At 35.8% G+C, this 23,184-nt stretch overlaps 2 protein-coding genes across 3 annotated transcripts; both read left to right on the top strand.

The window, feature by feature from the left end:
* The first annotated feature begins 365 nt into the window (after positions 1-365).
* On the top strand, positions 366-9,518 carry LOC131001885 (type II inositol polyphosphate 5-phosphatase 15-like). 2 transcript variants are annotated; one of them, XM_057928517.1, is made up of 11 exons: positions 366-1,334; positions 2,088-2,343; positions 3,258-4,050; positions 5,048-5,172; positions 6,200-6,284; positions 6,766-6,931; positions 7,034-7,074; positions 7,207-7,474; positions 7,568-7,691; positions 8,397-8,757; positions 8,942-9,518. In XM_057928517.1, exons 1-11 carry the CDS (start codon positions 503-505, stop codon positions 9,290-9,292), a joined length of 3,402 nt encoding a protein of 1,133 aa, XP_057784500.1. In that variant the 5' UTR covers positions 366-502; the 3' UTR covers positions 9,293-9,518. The 2 variants fall into 2 exon arrangements, with proteins under 2 accessions (XP_057784500.1, XP_057784499.1); XM_057928516.1 differs by having other exon boundaries at positions 6,766-7,074.
* Positions 9,519-21,039: 11,521 nt separating this feature from the next.
* On the top strand, positions 21,040-23,127 carry LOC131001884 (2-alkenal reductase (NADP(+)-dependent)). Its single transcript, XM_057928515.1, has 5 exons — positions 21,040-21,518; positions 21,997-22,177; positions 22,247-22,413; positions 22,491-22,573; positions 22,635-23,127. Exons 1-5 carry the CDS (start codon positions 21,279-21,281, stop codon positions 23,017-23,019), a joined length of 1,056 nt encoding a protein of 351 aa, XP_057784498.1. The 5' UTR covers positions 21,040-21,278; the 3' UTR covers positions 23,020-23,127.
* Positions 23,128-23,184: the final 57 nt, after the last annotated feature.

The raw sequence follows: 23,184 nt of genomic DNA, 5'->3' as shown, positions 1-23,184 counted from the left end.
TTCATTTTTAGTTATTTGTTTTTTGCAACTGAACCATGGATAATCGATTAAAGTTTATGATAATTCCATGCTCGATTTTTTATTTTATTTTTAAAAATTTTGAATCTTATAGTAATTTTTATACGAATAATATTTTCATAAAAAAATGAAGTTCTTTATTTTTTGAGACGGATAAAAAAATTAAGTTAGTTGAGCTCCAACCCGTTATCATTACATTAATTAATTGGTTGTTTGGTGTATAGTTGACATTCTACACATGGCCGGCGCATGGTAGTTGCTATCCTTTCAGTTTGGCGGGCCATTAAAACTTAAAAGCCTCAAAACGGCGTCGCAGCAACTCACAAATGACAAAACCACAATAATTATAATTTTATATTATTATATCGTGATGCAAAAACAGAAATTAACAATAAATCGAATTCTCCGCTTCACTCGTCTCTCTTTCTCTAAAATCTCGAAACAGAATCTCCAAATTCTCCGGCGAAACCCCTAAATCTCCGTCATGGACGACCAAAACGACGACGCTTTGACCCGCCGCACCAATTTCCGCACTTACTCGGAGAATTTCGCCGTCCGCTCCGATTCCGACGACGAGTACTCCACCGGCACCGGCGCCGGCGCCGGAGAAGTCGCCTCCGGGAAGGTGGGAATCGACGAGGCGGCATTGAATTACCAGAAGGCGCCCAGAGTCTTCGACCGTTTCTACAACTCGTCGTCGGAGGAGGAAGATGAGGATGAGGTCAGTAGCTCTTCGAATTACCAGCGGCGATTGGATTACATGCTCCAGTTTCTGGACCGGAAGCTCTCCACTTCGTCGTCTCCTGACCAGCCGCTGCCGGAGCACACCGCTTCCGGCGGCGGGGTCGGGATTTTCAGGCCGCCCGTTCGGGCGCCGGTTCATCCGAACCGGCCGCCGAGCATCGAGGTGAGGCCGCACCCGTTGAGGGAGACTCAGGTGGGGCGGTTTCTCAGGAGGATTGTCACGGTGGATGATGGCGATGGGCCGCAGATGTGGGCCGGGTCGGAGAGTGGGATCAGGGTATGGGATTTGAAGAATGACATTTATAGTGGGGGAAAGGAGGGGGAAGAGGAGGGTACGGTGAGGTATTGGGAGTCGGCACCGGTAACTGCATCTGCTCTATGTTTGGTGGGAGATGGAGGGAATAGAGTTGTGTGGAGTGGGCATAAGGATGGAAGGATTATGTGTTGGAAGATGATGGATTTTTCGAGTGCGAGTGGAAGAGGGACTGGTGTGAATAGGAATGGATTTCAGGAGGTGTTTTCGTGGCAGGCGTATCGAGGGCCGGTGCTATCCATGGTTGTGAGCTCTTATGGTAATATTGTTATATGTCTTACATTCTTGTTTGTTTGATTGATCTCAGTTCATGTGTTGTGGAATATTAGAACGATTGTATTGTGTTTGGAATAAGAGAAACAATGAGTTCTACTTAACTGGTTAATGTAAATGTCGTTGTTGCTTGGCTTATTTTTAGTAATTACACGGGGGATCAATCTCAAGCTTGCAAAAATTGAGGGCACGTGAATATTGTTAGGGCTTCATATAGAATACATAAATCAAAATAAATTTAATGGACTCTGAACTAATGGAATTTGGTAGTGTTGGCCGTGTATTTGGAGTATCTTCGGTTAGGTCCAGCATTCTACTAATAGAACAACAATCTTGTAGATGCCTCTTGCTATGTCACTGGGACTTATAGACTGGTGCCTAAATAAAATCTCAATGTAAGAGAGAAAGCGGTCTTTGAAGGTTCTAGATACCCCAACATTGGCTTTTCTTTTGTCAGTTAACAATTAAATTTAAAGATTGTGCCACAGTGGACTCGAACCCATCTAAATGGGCACTCCATCATGCCCTCTCGTGATCCATCTTCATGCACAAGTAATTTGTTTGTTGGATCTTCCTTTCTAAGCACGTTGAACCACTTCATTTCTTGAGTATGTTTCTGAATTCACAAGAAGCTATTTTATCCTAAAGCTTTGGTTGATTCATTTATTTTGGCAATTTTATTGGAGGTTCTAAAATTATTATAATTGCTTATAACTGTGGGCTTATTCGTTGGCTGCAGGGGATATATGGTCTGGTTCTGAGGGTGGTGCAGTGAAGATCTGGCCTTGGGAAGCTCTTGAGAAGTCTCTTTCCCTTACAGTTGGAGAAAAACACATGGCTTCCTTGCTGGTAGAGAGATCATATATTGACTTAAGGAGCCAAGTCACACAGAATGGTGCCTATGACAACATATTTTCTTCAGATATCAAGTATATGTTATCGGATCTTGTCGGGGCAAAGGTTTGGACTGCCAGTTATCAGTCATTTGCTTTGTGGTAAGTGATCATCAGAATCATTCTTTCATAATAAGCTGTCTTCTTGTTTCCCATAACTTGGTTTGCATGGTGCAATTGTTCTTATGTCGGGATATGTGCTAATCACATATTTCTGGAGTCTTATCACATTTAGATGAAATAAATATTGTTGAATCAAATAACTGTTGGATTTCTCAGATACCCCAAGTGGTGTAAACCTTTTATTTTGCACAAAGAAACATCCGTCAAATGTCAATTCAAACAAAGAACTGAAAACTAAGAACACTGCATTGACGTGTAAAGTTACTGCATTCGTCGTGAAATTAACTGCTCTCGAAAAAAAAAATGGACGAAAACAAAAATTTCGCTCCATCTAGGATTCAAATCCATGTGGTGCATTCCTCTATCAAGATGGTGCATCCACCGTAGATCTTCATTATCGAAAGGCCGAAAATGGTTCTCTATTACCATTTTAAATAAAAATTCTCACTTGAACATTTCCCATTATATATATATATATAGAGAGAGAGAGAGAGATAAATGATCCGATGATAATGGCCAAATTTGGAACGTCGGTCGTCAGATATTCAAATCCTATGGCTGATATTAATATATTCAAATTTATCGTGTAAAAGGAAAATAATGAATAAACCAGTATCAATCTACGAATAAGTTGCTTGTAATGCATGAATAGCCGTTCAAACCTGGTTTTGAATCCTGGAGGGGATGAAAATTTTACCATATTAACTGAATACGCTATTCGTGCATTACAAACAGCTTCTTCATTGAGTTATATATGTATATATATATATATTCTTATATTTATGGGGTTGGAGGGAGCTCAGAAGGATTTGAAGGCCAATTTCTACTTTCTAGTACTTTGCTTGTTACCCTTGCCTCTTCTTGTTTGAGTTTGACTTTTATTTTTCACACAGGGATGCTCGAACCAAAGAATTTTTGAAAGTATTTAACATTGACGGTCAGATTGAGAACATGTCAAATGATTCTTTGATGGAGGATGAGATGAGAATGAAGTTTGTATCTGGTTCAAAAGAAAAGATACAGAATTCTTTTAATTTCTTTCAACGTTCACGGAATGCTATATTAGGAGCAGCAGATGCTGTTCGTCGAGCTGCAGCAAAAGGAGGTTTTGGAGATGACAATAGGCGTATAGAAGCATTGGTTGCAACAGTTGATGGAATGATTTGGATTGGATGTGCAAGTGGGTTACTTGTCCAATGGGATGGGGATGGCAACCGCTTGCAAGATCTTCAGCACCACGCTTTTGCTGTCCAAAGTCTCTGTACAGTTGGGGCTCGAATATGGGTAGGTTATATAAGTGGCATTTTGCAGGTTCTAGACCTCAGTGGTAAGTTGCTTGGACAATGGATGGCTCATCAAAGCCCTGTGATAGATTTAGCTTTTGGGGCTGGTTATATGTTTACCTTGGCTAATCATGGTGGTATTCGTGGATGGAGCATCAGTTCTCCTGGACCACTTGACAGTATTTTTCGTACTGAGTTGTCTGGAAAGGAATTTCTATACACAAGTCTGGAGAATGTGAAGATTATGGCTGGGACATGGAATGTTGCACAAGGAAGAGCAGCCCCTGATTCCCTAATATCATGGCTTGGCTCATCAGCTGCAGATGTTGACATTGTTGTCGTTGGGTTACAGGAGGTGGAAATGGGTGCTGGTTTTCTCGCCATGTCTGCTGCTAGAGAAACGGTATAATCTTTCTTGGTTCTTCAGCTATTATTTCTTAATTCTTAGTTGTTTTTATTTTATTTCATTTTCTCTTTCCTGCTATTTTTGTGTGTAATAGTTTGTTATAATCCATGGGCATGAGCAAAGGTGCATATGTTGAATGTATGAACTATGAAGATTGCGCAAAATGATTGAATTAAAAGACTTCAAGTTGCCTCAAAAAATTAAAGTACAGATCCAGTCTTGTTAGTTTTGCCTTAGACTGTTGGGATCCTACCCAATAGACCCTGTAATGGATGAGAACCCATCCTTTTGTCCTAAACATTTTATGCATGAAGGTAGGGGCATCCTCGATAAAGTTTACTACTTGCTATTATCTTTGAAATATTTTGCTTAGCAGGATTTTTTTTATGCCTGATTACTAGTCTGTGGACTTTCTCTGATCCTCTATATAAAAGTTTATTCTAATCCAGATTGTTAGATGGGGAAATAACTCAATCACGACGTGCTGTACATTGTCACAATTTTCTTTGAGGATTTATATAATAGATGAGGAGGGCAAGTATTTCAGTATTGACCATTCTTAACCATTTTATCAGCTGAAATCTCACCCTATTATGATGCCACTTACTCAAATTTCATGAAGCAAACAAATCCTTACATTCTTGATACTTGTAATGCCTAATGCACAAACTAATCATTCACATTGTTGAGTACTGCTCAAACTGCAATTTGTAGATTTAGCCTCTAGCTAATCTGGAACAAATTTGTGAGGCAGGGCGAAACATTATTTATATTATGGGTATAATGAATGACTTCCATTTTCATTCTTGAAACTTATCAAATTTCTTAAAAAGCATTTCCTCTCCCTTCCCCAACCAATTGAAATTGATAGAGTTAAGATTTGTCTGAAGTGCTAGAATTAACTACTTCTGTGCTTTTTCTTATCATTTTCAGACAGGACCTTTCTGTTAGTTTACTCAAGAAATTAATTGTTCACCCTCAGCATTGCTTGCAGATGGGTCTTGAGGGTAGTTCTGCAGGGCAATGGTGGCTAGATATGATTGGAAAAACATTGGATGAGGGATCCACCTTTTCACGTGTTGGCTCAAGGCAGTTGGCTGGTTTGCTTATCTCTGTGTGGTTAGTATTTTCCTATATTTATGTGCCTGTAGGGTGCATAATCTGTTCATTTATCTATTTTAATTTTTTTTAAGACCCGCTTGGGGGGGGGGGGGTAGTAGTCTAGTGACACCAGATTCCCTTCTCCATTCAAATACATTATAAAGTATTCAATCTCCAGTATGAAGTCTCATTTTTGGAACTGTAAATTTTTTTTTACTGAAGTAATAACCCCCCCCCCCCCCCCCCCCAACACACACACACACACACAAAGAAAAGGAAAAAGAAGCTCCATTAACATTGTCGAAAAGGGCCTTGGGGGTAGAGGTGATCTCGAAAGGGAGAGCCCAAGTCACATGTTAACATCTTATCATCCCAGTACAATTGTGATATGGGACAAAGACTACATTCTAACACCTACCTTCAAGCGATGCACTCTACACGAATGGGCTTGGGTCCAAACAATACCCACCATCAGAGTCCAAACCGTACCTCATTGCATGGCAAATCTGACACTCTGATGCCATAAAAGTATGAACAAATTGTTTTAAATAGGGATAATTGCATGTAAATACACCAAGTTTGGCCAAAATCCATTTTTGACGCGTACTTAGAAAAGTTCAATAAAATATACGAACTTTATTTGTTGTTCAATTTTGACTCCGATTTTATTTTTCCCCGAGTTAAAAAATGACATGGCGCCTACGTGGCTCACCGGAACTGACATGACATCTACTTGGCGTCTATGTAGCATCTACGTGGCATCTATGTGGCTCATCGGAGTCAAAATTCAACTAATAAAGTTTGTGTATTTTATTGAACTTTTCTAAGTACGCGTCAAAAATGGATTTTGACCAAAGTTAGTGTATTTACATGTAATTAACCCTTTTAAATATAACTTTCCGTACTAAACCAATAATACAGAGGCTAAATCTTGCGTATAGAGGGAAAAAGAATAATTACAATTACAAACCTGCCAATTAGGTAGCAGTTAATCAATATCTTGTATCTTGAAAAGTCTAAAACCATTGCTATCTGATTTTTGCAGGGCTAGGAACCACATTCAAGGCCATGTCGGAGATGTTGATGTTGCTGCAGTTCCTTGTGGTTTGGGCCGAGCAATTGGAAATAAGGTGTTATTCCTTTGCCCATTCTGTTACTTTTGTGTCTTGATTATAAATTGATTGCTTCTTTTTTCTTTTTTTTTATATATTTATTTTTTTGTTGTACTTTCACAGGCATAATAAGCAGAATAAGATTGCTCAAAACTAAATGAGTAATGAAATTTTATTTTAATCATCAGATGTAGAGCAAAAATTTCTAAGAATTCTGTCATTGGCATTTTGTTGATTTTGTTGGTGGATAATCCTTTCCCTTCAAAATATTTTCCATGACTGTTCTTGTTTCTGAATTTTTTCTAGGTTTTCTTTACCTGATAGTGATATTGGAATTTAGTCTGTATACCTTCAAATGGTGTCTTCGTAAATGCTTCTGTTAGAATATCGAGATCTTTGTGGATTGGCATGCAAATGTGTGCAGGACCTGCTAATTTTTTATGGAAAATGCTGAGATTTAGTTTTACTTTGATGTTATAACTTAAGGTACACTTTGCAGGGAGCTGTTGGGCTGAGGATGAGAGTGTATGGTCGGGTGATGTGCTTTGTGAATTGTCATTTTGCTGCGCACTTAGAGGCTGTTAACCGTCGAAATGCTGATTTCGATCATGTCTATCGAACAATGTTTTTCAGTAGGCCATCCAGTATTTTAAATGCTGCTTCTGGTATGGTGCTGCATTTAGTCTTATGTTGCTTGCTTGCCTGCTCAATGTTATTATTATCACTTCTTTATGGTTCGAGCTTGCCATTGGTCCTTTGTATTGCAGTGGGTGTCTCATCTGCAGTTCAAGTGCTTCGCACTACAAATGTACGTAAACACTTTGCTGATATTGCTGCTACTTTGCTTCTTGATTTTTCTGTTGGAGCTGTTACTTGTACAAGTAAGCCTCTTTTCCTAGCTTTCAGTGCCTCAGAATAATGTATTTTCATGCTTGTACAGGCTGTGAGTGTTAATCCGGTGGAAGTTGTTCCTGAGCTTTCTGAAGCAGACATGGTTGTGTTTCTGGGAGACTTCAACTATCGGCTGGATGGCATATCCTATGACGAAGCAAGAGATTTTGTTTCGCAAAGATGCTTTGATTGGCTTAGAGAAAGAGATCAGTTGCGAGCAGAAATGAAAGCAGGCAATGTCTTCCAAGGAATGCGGGAAGCTGTTATCAGGTTTCCTCCAACATACAAATTTGAAAAACACCAACCTGGTTTGGCAGGTATTTAAAAAAAAAAAATCCTATCTTAACCTTTAATGTTCCATGGGACATTTTGAGTTTCAAAATCATATTGGAATTGGTTATATTGCTCAGGGTATGACTCTGGAGAGAAGAAACGGATTCCTGCCTGGTGTGACAGAATTTTGTTTCGTGATAGCCGTTCAGCTTCAGTGTCTACCTGCAGCTTAGACTGCCCGGTAGTTGCATCTGTGTTGCAGTAAGTTACTTAAAAGCTTCCTTTCAATGCTCTATGTGCTATACATAAAGTTTATCACAAGTTTTCTCAGGCCTGCGGAGTCTTCAAAATTCAATGTTATCGTACTAAAACTGGACCTACTACTTGGTCCGTCTTTAACTAATAAGTTCTTCCTCTTTAATCAACTGTGTTCACATTGTTTGAAGAACTTCCCCTCATGATAGGAACAATGTGCTTCTCTTTATTTTCATGCATAAACCATATTGTTTCCTGTCTTCTTGAATAGTGACTGTCTTACCTTGTGATTAAAATATGCTATTTCTAGCAAAGACATGCAAAGTAGGTAACGTACCACTTTCCTCCCCTCCTTCTGGGAGTTTGAGAAAATTGTTAGATGAGACGCAATTTGTTTTAATCATCTTTGCCTGCCCATTCACAAAGAACATAAGTATATTATCTTCAGTTAGCAAACTATGTCATTTTGCAAGAGTTTTGAGTTTTCTAGGGACTAAAACTAAATAACCTTGACTTAAATCATCATCTCCCTAGCAATGGCTGTGAGTATGTATCTCCTTTTTCTTCATTAGAGTCCATCAGTTTTATTTCTTTTTACATCTTTTTTTTTCTCCACCCATAACCACCCTCCTTCCTAGCCTTATATGCATTTTCAGTATGTTAGGATTGTTCTTTCGTGCTGCTTTTGATAAGGCTACACATCTTTGACAGCTATGAAGCTTGCATGGATGTAACCGACAGTGATCACAAGCCTGTCCGTTGCATTTTTAATGTGGAGGTAGCTCGAGTTGATGAGACGGTAAGAAGGCAAGAGTTTGGAGAGATCATCAGATCAAATGAGAAAGTAAAGCATCTGCTTGAAGAACAAGCCAAAGTTCCAGAAGCAATTGTCAGCACCAATAACATAATCCTTCAGAACCAGGATACGTCCATCTTGCGCATCACAAATAAATGCAGAAAAGACAAAGCTATTTATGAAATAAGTTGTGAAGGGCTATCTACAATTGACAAAGACGGACACGCATCTGATCATCGCCCAAGAGGTTCTTTTGGCTTCCCCAGGTGGCTTCAGGTAATACTCCTGTTATTTGATTCCTCTTTCTCAAGCATGAAATATATACTCCTTGGTTTGTATTAGTGGGATATGACATGCAAACAGGCAAAGACTTGTTACTCCGTAACTAATTGGTTGGGATGGAATACTTAACTATGTTCTTGAGTTAGATAGCATTAACATGGTTTGGAATTTGAAATAGGTGAATCCTGCTTGTGGAATTATCCAAGGAGACCAGACTGCTGAAATAGCAATCAGACACGAAGAATTCCAAACATTGGAAGAATTTGTGGATGGTGTCCCACAAAATTTTTGGTGTGAAGATGCGAGGGATAAGGAAGCTATGCTACTAATAAAAGTGGGTGGTAGCTGCACAACAAAGGCCAAATGTCACCGTATCCGTGTGCGTTACAGCATTACTGGCAAGCGTACACCTATGAACCGCAAGGCCAACAACCCCATTCCCTCCCAAACAAATCTCCTCCGTTCTGATTTCAAGATAAGTGGTTCATGCGATGTGGTTCACCAGCTACGGAATCTAAACACTCCTTGATTTTAATCATACTCTACCATTGTGCGCGACAACAGATTTATCCGCTCATTATGGCAAATCTTATGCCATCAAAGGGCGACGGCCCAGGGCCCCAAAAAATTTAGGGCCCAATTTTTTAATATATAGGCTTTATGTATACTAAAAAATATTAGATAACATAATTTATTGTCAAAAATTCAAAGTTCAATTTAAAATGAATTTCAAATTAATTTGATGATAATTTTGTGGGCCCAAAATTTTAAATATATTTCATTAATTATAGACTTTATATATACTAAAAAAAATATTAGGCAATATAACTTATTGTCAAATTTATATTATATTAAAACTTCAAAGTTCAAATCGAAATATAAAATTATGCTGATAATGTCAGTTCTTGACTTACTGTTCTAAAATGAGCTTCTTAAATTTAAAGTTGTTGAAAACGTATTTGAGATTGTCAATGTACCTAGAAAGATTGAATGATTTGACAATATCTATATACATATATAAAAGCTCAATCACTTTCAAAAATAGTAAGTTAGTTTTCCTACCAAAAATCATCTTACTATTTTTAAAAATAATTTTTTCTTTCTATTTTTTTTTATCAATCTACTCTAGATAATAATAATAATAATAATAATAATAATAATAATAATAATAATAATAATAATAATAATAATAATAATAATAATAATAATAATAATAATAATAATATAATATTCATACAAAAACGTACTAAAATTTTAATAAATGTAAATCATATTAGAAATTCTATTTTTAAGTTATATAAAATAGAAATTTGTATATATAAATCACCTTACTATTTTTAAGTTATATGTAAATCACCTTAATAAATGTAAATCATATTAGAAATTTGTATGTAAAATTATTTATCTACAAATTTATATTTTAAGCTAAAGAGTTCTAAAATGAAAAAATATAAGTTTAATCTTAGTAACTGCATTAAATTGTTATAATAAAAAATTTAAATATAAAAATAATACTACTATATAGTAAAAATATAAAAAAACAGAATAAAATATACAATGTTATGATTCTTGATCATGACAAATTTTAAATTTCATCTTTGCTAGGTTGTATTTGTTAATTTTATCAAAATACAAATTTTAAAATTAAACTATATATTCATTATATATATATATATATATGCTATTAGTACTGTGTATATTTCAGTAGAAATTTTGTATAAGTTATTTTAATATAATGTGTATATATTATATCATCTTTAATTTTGTCATGTATGAACGAAATTAAAATCCAGGGCAAATTTCAGAATGAGCTAAAGTTTATGTATTTATATTGTAACTTTATATAGTTGAAAAAAATAGCAAAATTAACTAATACATATATAAAAGCTCAATCACTTTCAAAAATAGTAAGTTAGTTTTCCTACCAAAAATCATCTTACTATTTTTAAAAATAATTTTTTCTTTCTATTTTTTTTTTATCAATCTACTCTAGATAATAATAATAATAATAATAATAATAATAATAATAATAATAATAATAATAATAATAATAATAATAATAATAATAATATAATATTCATACAAAAACGTACTAAAATTTTAATAAATGTAAATCATATTAGAAATTCTATTTTTAAGTTATATAAAATAGAAATTTGTATATATAAATCACCTTACTATTTTTAAGTTATATGTAAATCACCTTAATAAATGTAAATCATATTAGAAATTTGTATGTAAAATTATTTATCTACAAATTTATATTTTAAGCTAAAGAGTTCTAAAATGAAAAAATATAAGTTTAATCTTAGTAACTGCATTAAATTGTTATAATAAAAAATTTAAATATAAAAATAATACTACTATATAGTAAAATATAAAAAAACAGAATAAAATATACAATGTTATGATTCTTGATCATGACAAATTTTAAATTTCATCTTTGCTAGGTTGTATTTGTTAATTTTATCAAAATACAAATTTTAAAATTAAACTATATATTCATTATATATATATATATATATGCTATTAGTACTGTGTATATTTCAGTAGAAATTTTGTATAAGTTATTTTAATATAATGTGTATATATTATATCATCTTTAATTTTGTCATGTATGAACGAAATTAAAATCCAGGGCAAATTTCAGAATGAGCTAAAGTTTATGTATTTATATTGTAACTTTATATAGTTGAAAAAAATAGCAAAATTAACTAATAGTTTGTGAATTTACAGTCGCCTCAAAAAATATATATTATGAAATACAAATAAGTAAAAAGTAATTAAAAGTTCCAAAAATCCTTTCAAAACTAATAGAAAAATTGAAAGAAAAATATCTAGATATTTAGGTGGAAATTTTTTAAATAGATAATAATAATCATTAGTTAAAAAGGTTTTGTCAATATCTTGATCATTCATTTTATATCCTCCAATTATAAGATGGTTTTATCTTCATTTTAATGCTATTATCTTTATTAGAGCTATTTTATATAATAATATAAGTAACTTATAGAATTTTATTTTCTAAATATAATATTCTAAAAAATATAATTTTTTTTACCGTGCATCGCAAGGGAGTAATACTAGTTATGTATAGAAAAAGATAGTAAGAGATTTTAGATAACATGCAACTAAAAATGCTAGATAAAGTCATTTTTTATAAGTAATGAAAAATTTTATTTTTCAATATGTTGAGGGCCCATTTTTATAATTTCACGCAGGGCCTCATTTTTCTTAGGACCGGCCCGGCGAGCAATGTAGGGGGCCATCAAGAGAGCTTGTAGGTGTACATACGATCTTCCCTTCCCTAGCCACTCTGATAATCAGAAGCCTCAGTCTTCCAAGTCATCTGCATGAGTTGGCCGGTTTCTATGGAGAAACAAAGACGTACATATTCTGTTGCAGCGGAAGCATTTCAGGTGGTCTGCAAACTGTTTTCAGTTATATGAGTCTTCACTGTGATTAACTGTTTTTTTGGAGATGATTGTGTGGTAAAAGTTTGTATAGTATTTTATCAAATAAGCAAATATTTAGTGAGAGAGAATTCTTTTAGTTGTTTCTCTGCCATCATGTTTTTAGTGTGAATTTATTCTTAAACCAACATGAGACTTGTTGGCTTCATCTTGTATTATACACAACATTTGAGTGCTTCTGATTTTTGAAAGGGAAATTGAGATAATCTGCCAATTATCAATTTTCTTTTTCTCACCATTAATAGGATATTTTAGTAAATCATAATTCATTTAAATGTAAATTTACATATTTAGCTTCGGACGATTTTTTTGGAATTAATTTCAAAATGTCTATTTCCTTTATAATTAAAGATTTTTTCCTTATATATTTTTTAAACAAATTATTCTATGTTCGATTAATTAATTATTACCTAATATGCATTGATTTATATTTTGATATGTTGACTTCATTTTATTTAAATAGTGAATATATATATAGGAATGGGATCATATAGATCCCAATGCTTATAATAGATCCCTAGATCCAAATCTTGACCACACATTTATGACATGTGGCGCATCAAGATGGTGACACGTGGCAAGGATTCCAAGGCAAAATCTGGAGGGGTAAAATTGGAATGTAATTTTCGGATTTAATAATTAAAAAAAATATATTTTTTTTATATTTTCTCAAAATAGATATATTTTAGATGCATATAGTTTCAGACAAAGATGCATAAAGTTTTCACATGAAATGCATAACTTTGAACAGAAAAATGCATTTAATTTTTCCAGTTTTGGTATTTTCACCACCCCACCCCATACCACCCCCAATCCAGCCCACACCACCCCCCAACCCTCCCCATTACCACCCCCAAAAATATGCATGTTTCACATGCATATAAAATCAAACAAAAATGCATAAAGTTTTCACATAAAAATGCATTAAATTATACAAAAAATGCATTTCATTTTAATAAATCTGGTAGTTTCGCCACCCCACCCCTGCCCCTGCCCCTACCCCCCACCCCACCCACCCCCGCCCCCCATCCCCAACCCCCCCCCCCCCCCCCCAAATTTTTTTTTTTTTCAAAAACTGATTTTCTAATTGCTGGCCCACCCCCACCCCCCACCGACCCACCCCCCACCCCCCACCAAAAAAAAATTATTTTTTAATTTTTTTAAAAATTGATTTTAAAAAAAAAAAAATTGGGGGGTGGGGGGGTCAGTGGTCAGAAAATCAGTTTTTGAGAAAATAAAAAAAAATTTGGGTGGGGGGGAGGGTGGGTGGGGGGTGGGGGTAGGGGTGGGTCAATGGTCAGAAAATCAGTTTTTAAAAAAATAAAAAAATAAAAAAATTTGGGGGGGTGGGGGGTGGGGGGGTAGGGGGTGGGTGGGGGTGGGGTTCTGGGGTGTGGGGGGTGGGGTGAAATCTTATGCATATTTATATGAAACTTTATGCATTTTTATATGAAAGTTCATGCATTCTCGTATGAAACTTTATGCATCTAAAATATACCTATTTTGAGAAAATATAATTTTTTTTTTTTGAATTTCGAAAATTACATTCCAATTTTACCCCTCTCCAAATTTTGCCTTGAAATGTCTTGCCACGTGTCACAATCTTGATGCGCCACATGTCATAAATGTGTGGTCTAGATTTGGATCTACGGATCTATTATAAGCATAGGGATCCACCGGAACCCAACCCTATATATATATATATATATATATATATATATATATATATATATATATTGTATCTTAAAATAGTTTCATATTTATCCATGTAATGATATTTAATAAATATTTTAATTCTTATTTACTAATGTAATTTATCATATAATAGTTTTTTCAGATAAAAAATATTTTTTAATTTTAATTTAAAACTTGCATAACACTATTCAAGTAATTTAATTAGACAACAAGCACATATAATTTGACATATATAATTATTTATTTATTTCAGTTTAATAGAATATAACAAGTTAGATGGCAAAGACTTAGGCGAATAGTTAATAGGTCTTAGGTCAATTCCTTTAAGATGCAATATTTTCTTTATTTTTATTTTCATTTCAACAGCCTTCAAATTATTTTATTAAGAGCATCTCCAATGCTTGTTGCTTAGAGGGGTGTCTTAGGAGTGGGCCCCACCTAAGACACACTCCTCTCCAATGCATTGTGTCTTAGGTGGGTGTTTAGATCCTCATTTCCACAAAATTCATATTTGTACACTTTTATTTTTAAAATTTAAATTTTATTAAAATTAAAATTCTACATTACAATAATTTAAATAAAATTAAAAACATAATTAAAATACGATAATAAAATTAAAAATAACATAATTTCCTAATTTAAATAAGCTCTCGACGCTTGAGCACTTCTTGGACTAGGTGGTTGTGCAAGGCCAATTGTGCATCCGTCATACCCGTCGTGTCCTTGTTCAAAAGCTTCATATCCATCTCCTCCCGTTTCATCTCGGCTTGCATTTTTTTGACCTCGGCGATTTCCCCCGTTTTGAGAGCATGCTCCCTCATGCTTTCGGCCACCTTCTCGAGGGCGTCGGAGAACGCCGGTCCTCCTCCCGAAGACCCTTCTCCCTTCTTCGCCTTGCCCTTGTCTTGCTTTGCCGCTTTTTGGCCTTGGGGTCTCGCCGTGACACTCGGCTCCGAAGAAGTAGTGGTTGCTCCACCATCGGAGCCCTTCGACTTTTTGGCGGAGTGGACATCCCCGGCTTGCGACGTGAATCTTTTGCATTCACGAAGCACTTTCCAAGCTTTGACGTAGGAGAATTGCTTCTTGAAATTTGCCTCGAACATCGTCTGGGCTTGTTGGAAGATTTGATCGTCGCTCATACCACTCCCCCAATTGTCCTTGCAAGTGTTGTAGAAGCCCTCGAAGAATTTTGTCTCATTTTGGACACGGGCGAAGTGGGACTTGAGATGGTCCGGCTTTCGCGGCGGCGCTCCCGACGTATTGAGCGCGTTGAACTTCTCGGCGATTGCTCCCCAATATTGGAGCAACTTTTGGGAGGTCCCCAAAACAGGATTGTGGGTTGCCTCCGCCCACAATATTACCACGAGCTCGGACTCCTCGCTAGAATATGCAGCGCGGGTGCCCTTGGCTTTCGGCTTCACCTCCTCCGGCTCTTCTTGAACGTTGGCGTTCGCCGCCGGCGTAGGAACATTTCCCGTAGCCAAGACATTGGAGGCTTGTGAAAATGGAGCAAACCCCATCATTGGAAGCCTTGTTCCGCCTTGTTGCTCGAGGTATTCATCGAATTCACGATCCATCTTTGGAAATGTAGAAGAGAGAATTGTTGTTGGGAGAGAATTGTAGTTGAAGATGTTGGTGAATTTTAGAAAGAGTGGAAGAGTGGTATTTATAGAAGGGGAAAAAAAATCAAAATAGCCGTTGAAATCAACGGTCGATTTTAAAAAAAAATAGCAAACGGTCGAATTTTACAAAAAATTAACGATTTTTGATTTTTTTTTTTAAATTGGGCGCGTCCTTCGGATGCGCCATACGCCTTCAGCGTTCGCCCCGGGTCCAGCCTTTGACCTCGCCTCGCACCTGGCCGGGTCTCCAGCGCACGGCCCTCTCCTTCGCCCCGGATCGACGCCTCGCTCGACCTCCGCGCTGGAGGTGCTCTAAATGTTTTGTTTGATGGAGGACTTAAATATTATTTCCTTCGTCCCATTGATAATGACTCACTTTCTTTTTTAGTCTGTCCCATTAATAATGGTCTATTCCATAAAAGAAAATCACATTCTCTCACAAAAAGTTATGGGCTCCGCCACTTTATATCACTTTACATTTAATCACTCTTCTACTTAATAACCGTGCCGAAAAGTAATGAGTCATTATCAATGGGACGGAGGGAGTATATATTTTTTCCGTTCATGATAAACTTCCTACTTTTTCTTTTTTGACATCCAAAAAAAATTGTCTTATTCTATTTTTGAATTATTTCCCACCACTTATAATATCTCATTTACCCTTATTTTTCATATTTTCACCATTCACAATAAATTATAACAATTTTTCACAACTCTCATTACACTCAACAAACTTATCTTAAAACTCGTGCTACTCCCTCATAGGAAGTTTTATCATAGACGGGGGGAGTATATTGGTTCAAATTATTTTTTTACTATTCAATTATAATTTACTAATTGTTTGTTGTTATTTTACTAGAAATAATCTAACAAAGAACCTCAAATGTGTGACGCTCTTTTTAGTTCTATATCTATTCATATTGAAATTCTAGTATTGGAATTAAATTTTTCCTAATATGTAGTGTTGCTATTCCACTACAGTATAATTTATGTAATTATCGAACAATGCAGCTAATGTACAAGACTCTTCATAGTGTTAATAGGGTGTAAATGAACTAAGTTATTCGTGAGTTAAGTTCGGCTCTATAAAAATTTGTTCGAACTCGTTTAATGAAGTTCATTGGCTAAACAAGCCAAGCTAGAACAATGCCATTAGGGCTGGCAAATCGTGCGGGTCGGATCGCTATCGGGTCGACCTGATATCAACTCGACCTGATAAGGCCAAACCCGAACCCGACCTGATAAGGGAATGCTAGAACCCAACCCGAACCCAACCTGATACACCTAAACCCGAACCCGACACGAACCCGATAACAACACGATTTGAATCGGGTTGACACGACCCGATAGCGACACGATCTGATTACGACCTGATAACAACCCGATTTGAATTGGGTTGACACAACACGATAGCGACACGATCTGATTACGACCTGATAACAACACAAATTTGATTTGATTCATTCACATGAATAATAATATAAAAAAAAATACAAAATTCATCACATATGCTCAACAATCAACATATCCAATAAATCAACAATTCAACATATGCCAAACTAAAAATCCAATCAATATAAAGCATTAAACCAATAAGCTTAACAAAATATAATAAGCTCAAATGAAAATGACAATGCATCAACCAAGAGTCGTCAATCCCTAACATAACTACAACATAATCCAAGTGAGCTTAACAAATCAAAACATAACTAGACTAAGTGACACAGCCTTCATGCAACAGCAATAGTGGAGACCGAAGAAGATTCGGTTTGAGGTTCATCATCGCCATGTAGAAAGTCTTCGGCTAACTTAGATGCTGGTACTTCGCTTTTGAAGGCTTTGAACGAAAAAAAATATGAATTAATATTAAATATATATCAATAATATAAAATGTTAACATTAATAACACAAAAAACTCATACTTTTTTCTCCAAACAACCAATCTCTAGTGCAAATAATTGATTGAAATTTGAAATGAATGAAACCTTAAGGCCTAAACTAAGAAATCGAAAATTTAAAAATTAAAATAAATATTTAATAAAAATAATAATATCACTATCGGGTTACCTGAATCCGACCCGAACCCAACCCAACCCGACCCGAAATTATCAGGTCCTTATCAGGTCGACCCGATAAGGACCCGAACCTTATCGTGCGTGTTACTAACCCATTAATTTCGTGCGGTTTCGTGTCGTGTCGAAAATTGCCAGCCCTAAATGCCATCATACAAATATAAATTAAAAGATAAATATAAAAGCATGTAGCTGGAAACTTGAGTATTGACCGTAGAACAACGAAAGGTAAAAGATATAGTATTTCTTATAAAATCAATATCGTGTTATCTTTACAATGGGAGTGGACTAGAGATGGCAATGGATCCGAGACCCGGTCCAGATCCGCGGATCCAGACCCTGTTTTTCGGATTTGGACCTTGCAAAATTTGGACCCGACGGATCTGGACCGGATCTGGACCACTCTCTAAAATATCGGATCCGGATCTAGAGTAGATGTTAGAAAACCCAGATCCGGTCCAGATCCGGTCCAGATCCGGATCTGGACCCGGTTATATTTAAATATATAATGTTTGTATATATACACATCTACTGCTGCTGAATTGTGAGTTGTTGATTTTAATAATATATGCTAATTAGGAAAAATGAGATTCTAAAGTTGTGAAGTTGAATTGTGTTTTAGCTATTAATTATGCATAAAGATATGAGAGTTAGATACAATATGGGGCATATTGCATTATTCGCATTATATTAGGAGTATTATGTTATTTCTTATTTTGGATTGTTTGGTTTTAAATGAATTAGGGTGTTCTTATTATTTGGGATTGCTTAGTTTTAAATGGATTATGGTGTATTTTTTGTTTAAATGATTGTTGAAACTTTAGGCAATTGTTATGATTTTTATTTTAATGTTTAATTAGCTTAGAATTTATTTTAGAAAATAAAATGATATGGATCTGGGTCTGGACCCGAGACCCTGTGGATCTTATGGATCTGGGTCTGGATCCCATTTTTTTGGATCCAATGGATCTGGATCGGATCTGGATCTAAGTAAAAAAACATGGATCTGGATCTGGACCAAGCAGGATCCGGTCCAAATCCGGCCCATTGCCATCCCTAGAGTGGACTACCTATATATGGGTAAAAAGGTAAAATACTCATATCCTACGTACAATCACAATGTAACCGAATCCATCCATACTTTTATCCATACACACATAATCACCGTTATATGTGATTTGTTGTTGTTGTTGGTTTTTTTTTTTCTTTCTTTTTTTATAGAAATCTCTAAAGTTCCTTTGAGAAACTTGTGCATGGAAGAGAAGTGGTTGTTTAGATATTTGATTTCACTTAAAAATTCTAAATCTCTAAATTCTCCAATCTAGCATATTTGTATTGTAGTTGATTTCACTCAAAAGTTCGCACACTGTCGCCAGTGTTGCATTTCTTGCTTGATTGTCTTGAAACTTCATCACCTTTCTGACTTTGGCATATGCTACTTTCTGATGCATCATTCCAAAAAAATTCTAACATGATAATCATTATCTACGCCCCCACATGCAAAGTTATCCTCTTGTTCTAACTTATTAACTGCATCAAGAATGTCCTCGCCACTCTCTCCAATGCCTCTGTCTTCACCAAAAAATTCCTTCAATTCATCCATACATACTCAAATTCAACATTACAGAACACATAGAACACAACTATAATTCAACAAAAGACATTGCTAGCTCGTTGTCTCAATCGATCATGTGAGCCCCATTCAAATTGAAGCCAACTCCACTTCGACTTAGCATTTGGGTATTCTTCTTCCAAGAACTAATCTTTAAGTATGGAGCATTCCTTTTAGGTCCGTTCCAAGAAATTCTTTTATTACGGCGTCTTCTAACTTTGTTCAAATAGCCAGTTCTAAACCTGTTGTCGGATTTCCACCCTGGGCAACAAGTTCTTTTAAAGATGCGAAAAGAATCTCCTCCTCCTTTTGCAACCAGTTCTAAACCTGTTGTCGGATTTAATTTCACCCTGGGCAACAAGTTCTTTTAAAGATGCGAAAAGAATCTCCTCCTCCTTTTGCAACCAACTACGTCTTGTCTTATCCGTTTTGTTAACATTATCATGCCCCATATTGGTGCTAGCTATTTCCATATATCACAAAAAAAATCAAAATTAACCATAATATTATGTTGCAAACACAAGTTGTATAAGAGGAAATGCAACATAAATCATCTATTTGTTATTTCACATCATATAACTTTAATCGACAATGAACATTGTGTGAAATCCATATAGGATGACTCTATAAAGTGTTAACAATCGAGCTCACGCTAAGTAACAGCAGACATAAGTTCTTTTCAAACTACATGTATTCTACAAGTATCCTGACATTGACTTGCTCTAGAGATGCAAATCCAAATATGAACTCATTTCAAACACAATTAATAATAGCAGAAAATTTGTATTTTTTGTTTTTTTGGCAAAAATGCCAAAAACAATGTAATAAGTTACCAAAACATTTCCAGTAAAAGTGCCCAATTTTAGCCACAAAAAACCATAATCTTGTATCGGAAGAACCCTAATCTCGTATAGTAACATTAACCTTGTTACTCGAATTATTGGTTGGAATTAAAGCATAGAAACATTAGCCTTGTTGCGTAGAACTCATTTCGAACGATAGTAGCAACAAAGACGATATTCAATTTCAGCTAGCGAATGCGTTTCGTTCTTCACTCTGCTCTATTTAACGTATCCTACATTTTCTGATCAAAGTCTTGTAGAAAGGATATAAGTGGCCTTTTTAGTTCTTAGTAAGGATGTTTATGTAATTCACTATTTTAATCTCAATGAAAAACTTGTGCACCAAACAAGTATTTTATTTAACACATATAAATACATACTAATCTCACATTATTCACACTATATATCATGGATTTAATTAGGGGTGTAATCGAGCCGAGTCGAGCCGAATAGTGTCTTGCTCAAGCTTGGCTCGTTTAGCTAATCGAGTTGTTTGCTTAATTATCGATCGAGCTTTAAACGAGTCGAATACAATGTCAAGCCTAATCGAGCTTTTTAAATTTAAATTTTTATTTAAAATTTTAGTTATTTTCTTAATACATAAATTATTTTTCAAATATATAAGTTATTTTATTCACAAAAATATAATATATTTACTATTTTCTTGTAAATAAATGATGTTAATTAGATAGTTAATCCAAATATTACTAATTATTGTATAAAATATAGTAAGACATTTAATGAATAATCTTATATTTTTAAGATAAATCACTTAACAAGCTTGTTCACGAACTAACGAGCCGAGTATCGTCGTGCTCAAGTTCGGCTTATTTAGCTAAACGACCTGTTCATTAAGTTACCGATTAAATTATCGTATCGTACGTCGAATAGTTCACGAGTAGTTTGGCTCATTTAGAACCCTAGATTTAATTTAACTAAGCATACCTATATCAAACAAGTGCTAAGAGTATAATCTATACTCTAATAAAAAGTCTCTCTCTCTCTAGCTCTCTAGCTCTCTCTCTCTAAATCTCTTGTAGTAGGTGAAATGAAAGGCTCTGATGATAGGGTCGTAGCGATTGATTGAGTTGAAGAGCTAGCTACCAACTTAACTACTGCTCAACTCAAGAAACACTTGTTTCAGTCTTGCGTGAATAATATAGGTGAATTCATCTTTGAGCAAGAAAAGGGGGCAAGGAATGGATGAAGTTGTGGGGAAAATAGTTGACAACAAACAGATTATATTTAAGGGATACATAGAAGGAGTTCCGAAGGAATCAGACATGGAGCTAAGATTGGGTAACAAGATTAAGCTTGAAGCTCCAAAAGGGTCTGCTGCATTCTTGGTCAAGAATCTTTATCTCTCTTGTGATCCATATATGCGAACCCGAATGCGGGATTTTCATGCCTCCTATATCCCACCTTTTCTCCCTGCTTCTGTAAGATTCTTCATTTACTTTTTTACTTTTGATTTTGTCCCCAAATAAGTGTCATCAACATTCATTTTTATTCTGAAATTCTGAAATTCCAGACAATTTTCATCTACAAATTGTTCTGTTTTTCGCTCCGAATTTGCAATAACAACACAACTGTGAGAGAAGTCATGTAGCGTGCTTGGATCTCATTGTTGGTGAGAAATCCACACTCTTTTCTTATGAAAAATTGATGTGAAGTTTCGAGTTGTTCAACACAAACATAGGTTTCAACAACATTAGATGTTGCCAAGGCCTAACTGCTGCGCCTAAATCATGTAGGAATTAGGAGAAAGGTTGGCTTTGTACTTCCTTAAATTTTGTCAATTTTTAAGCGCAAATAGTATAATTTTACATCCCAACTTTTGAACTTGATATTTACAGTGTAATGAAAATACGCGCAAAGGATGTTTTCATTTTGATACTTGTACTAAATATTGTGAAGGTCGTCCAAGGATTTGGAGTGTTCAAGGTGATCGACTCTGATAACCCGAACTTGAAGCCCGGTGACATAGTTTCAGGTTTCACGGGATGGGAAGAGTACAGCTTGCTTCACGACACCGAGCAGTTGAGGAAAGTTGAAGCAGACAACGACATACCACTTTCCTATTACATCGGCCTCCTAGGTTTCTACAAACCCCTTGTGCCACTTTGAGTTTTCATCTTTTTCGTGTTTGATGAGGAAGTTGGTGCAGGCATGCCAGGTTTTACAGCTTATGCTGGATTCTACGAGGTTTGTGCCCCAAAGAGGAATGAGCGCGTGTTTGTCTCTGCTGCCTCCGGAGCTGTCGGGCAGCTGGTTGGCCAGCTTGCTAAGTTACACGGATGCTATGTCGTTGGAAGCGCTGGGAGTAACCAGAAAGTATGCTGCTTTCGCACATTCAATCTTCCTTCTCTGTTTTGTGCATAATATTGATGATGTTTTGTGTATGATATTAGGTTGATCTTCTCAAGAATAAGCTTGGATTTGATGAAGCTTTCAACTATAAAGAAGAGCCGGATCTTGATGCAGCTCTCAAAAAGTAAGTTTGTCTTAAGTTGTTAAGGTTGGTTTGGGATGTTGTAAGTTAATGTACGTCGCAGATACTTCCCAGAAGGCATCGACATATACTTTGAGAACGTCGGGGGAAGCATGCTGGACGCTGTGCTGCTCAACATGAGGATTCATGGCAGAATAGCTGTGTGCGGAATGGTGTCCCAGACAGGGATCGGGGCACCTGATCAGCAAGGGATTCGAAACCTGCTGAGCATCGTCCCAAAGCGCGTAAAAATGCAGGGATTTCTGCAAAGCGACTACCTGCATTTGTTTGGGAGGTTCGTGGAAGAAGTTGGGAGTCTGTACAAGGAGGGGAAGATAACATACTTGGAAGATATGAATGAAGGGTTGGAGAGTGGGCCCGCTGCCTTTGCCGGACTCTTTACCGGCAAAAATGTAGGCAAGCAGGTTATCTGTGTATCCCGTGCCTGAGAAGAACTCACCAAATTTCCAACAACCATGTTGGATTCTGTTTTCTTTTTTTCTTCTATATTTCTTTGATAAGACAAATAGTTAAATGGATGTGTTTGGTTCTTACTATGTGGTTATACTTGTTGGTACTTGCTACTATGGCAGCATCTCTTTTTTCTTATATAT

The sequence above is a fragment of the Salvia miltiorrhiza genome, chromosome 8, assembly GCF_028751815.1.
Source record: "Salvia miltiorrhiza cultivar Shanhuang (shh) chromosome 8, IMPLAD_Smil_shh, whole genome shotgun sequence".
Lineage (NCBI taxonomy): Eukaryota > Viridiplantae > Streptophyta > Magnoliopsida > Lamiales > Lamiaceae > Salvia > Salvia miltiorrhiza.
Note: the sequence above shows the minus strand (reverse complement) of the source record. Positions and strands in the feature narration are given on the sequence as shown.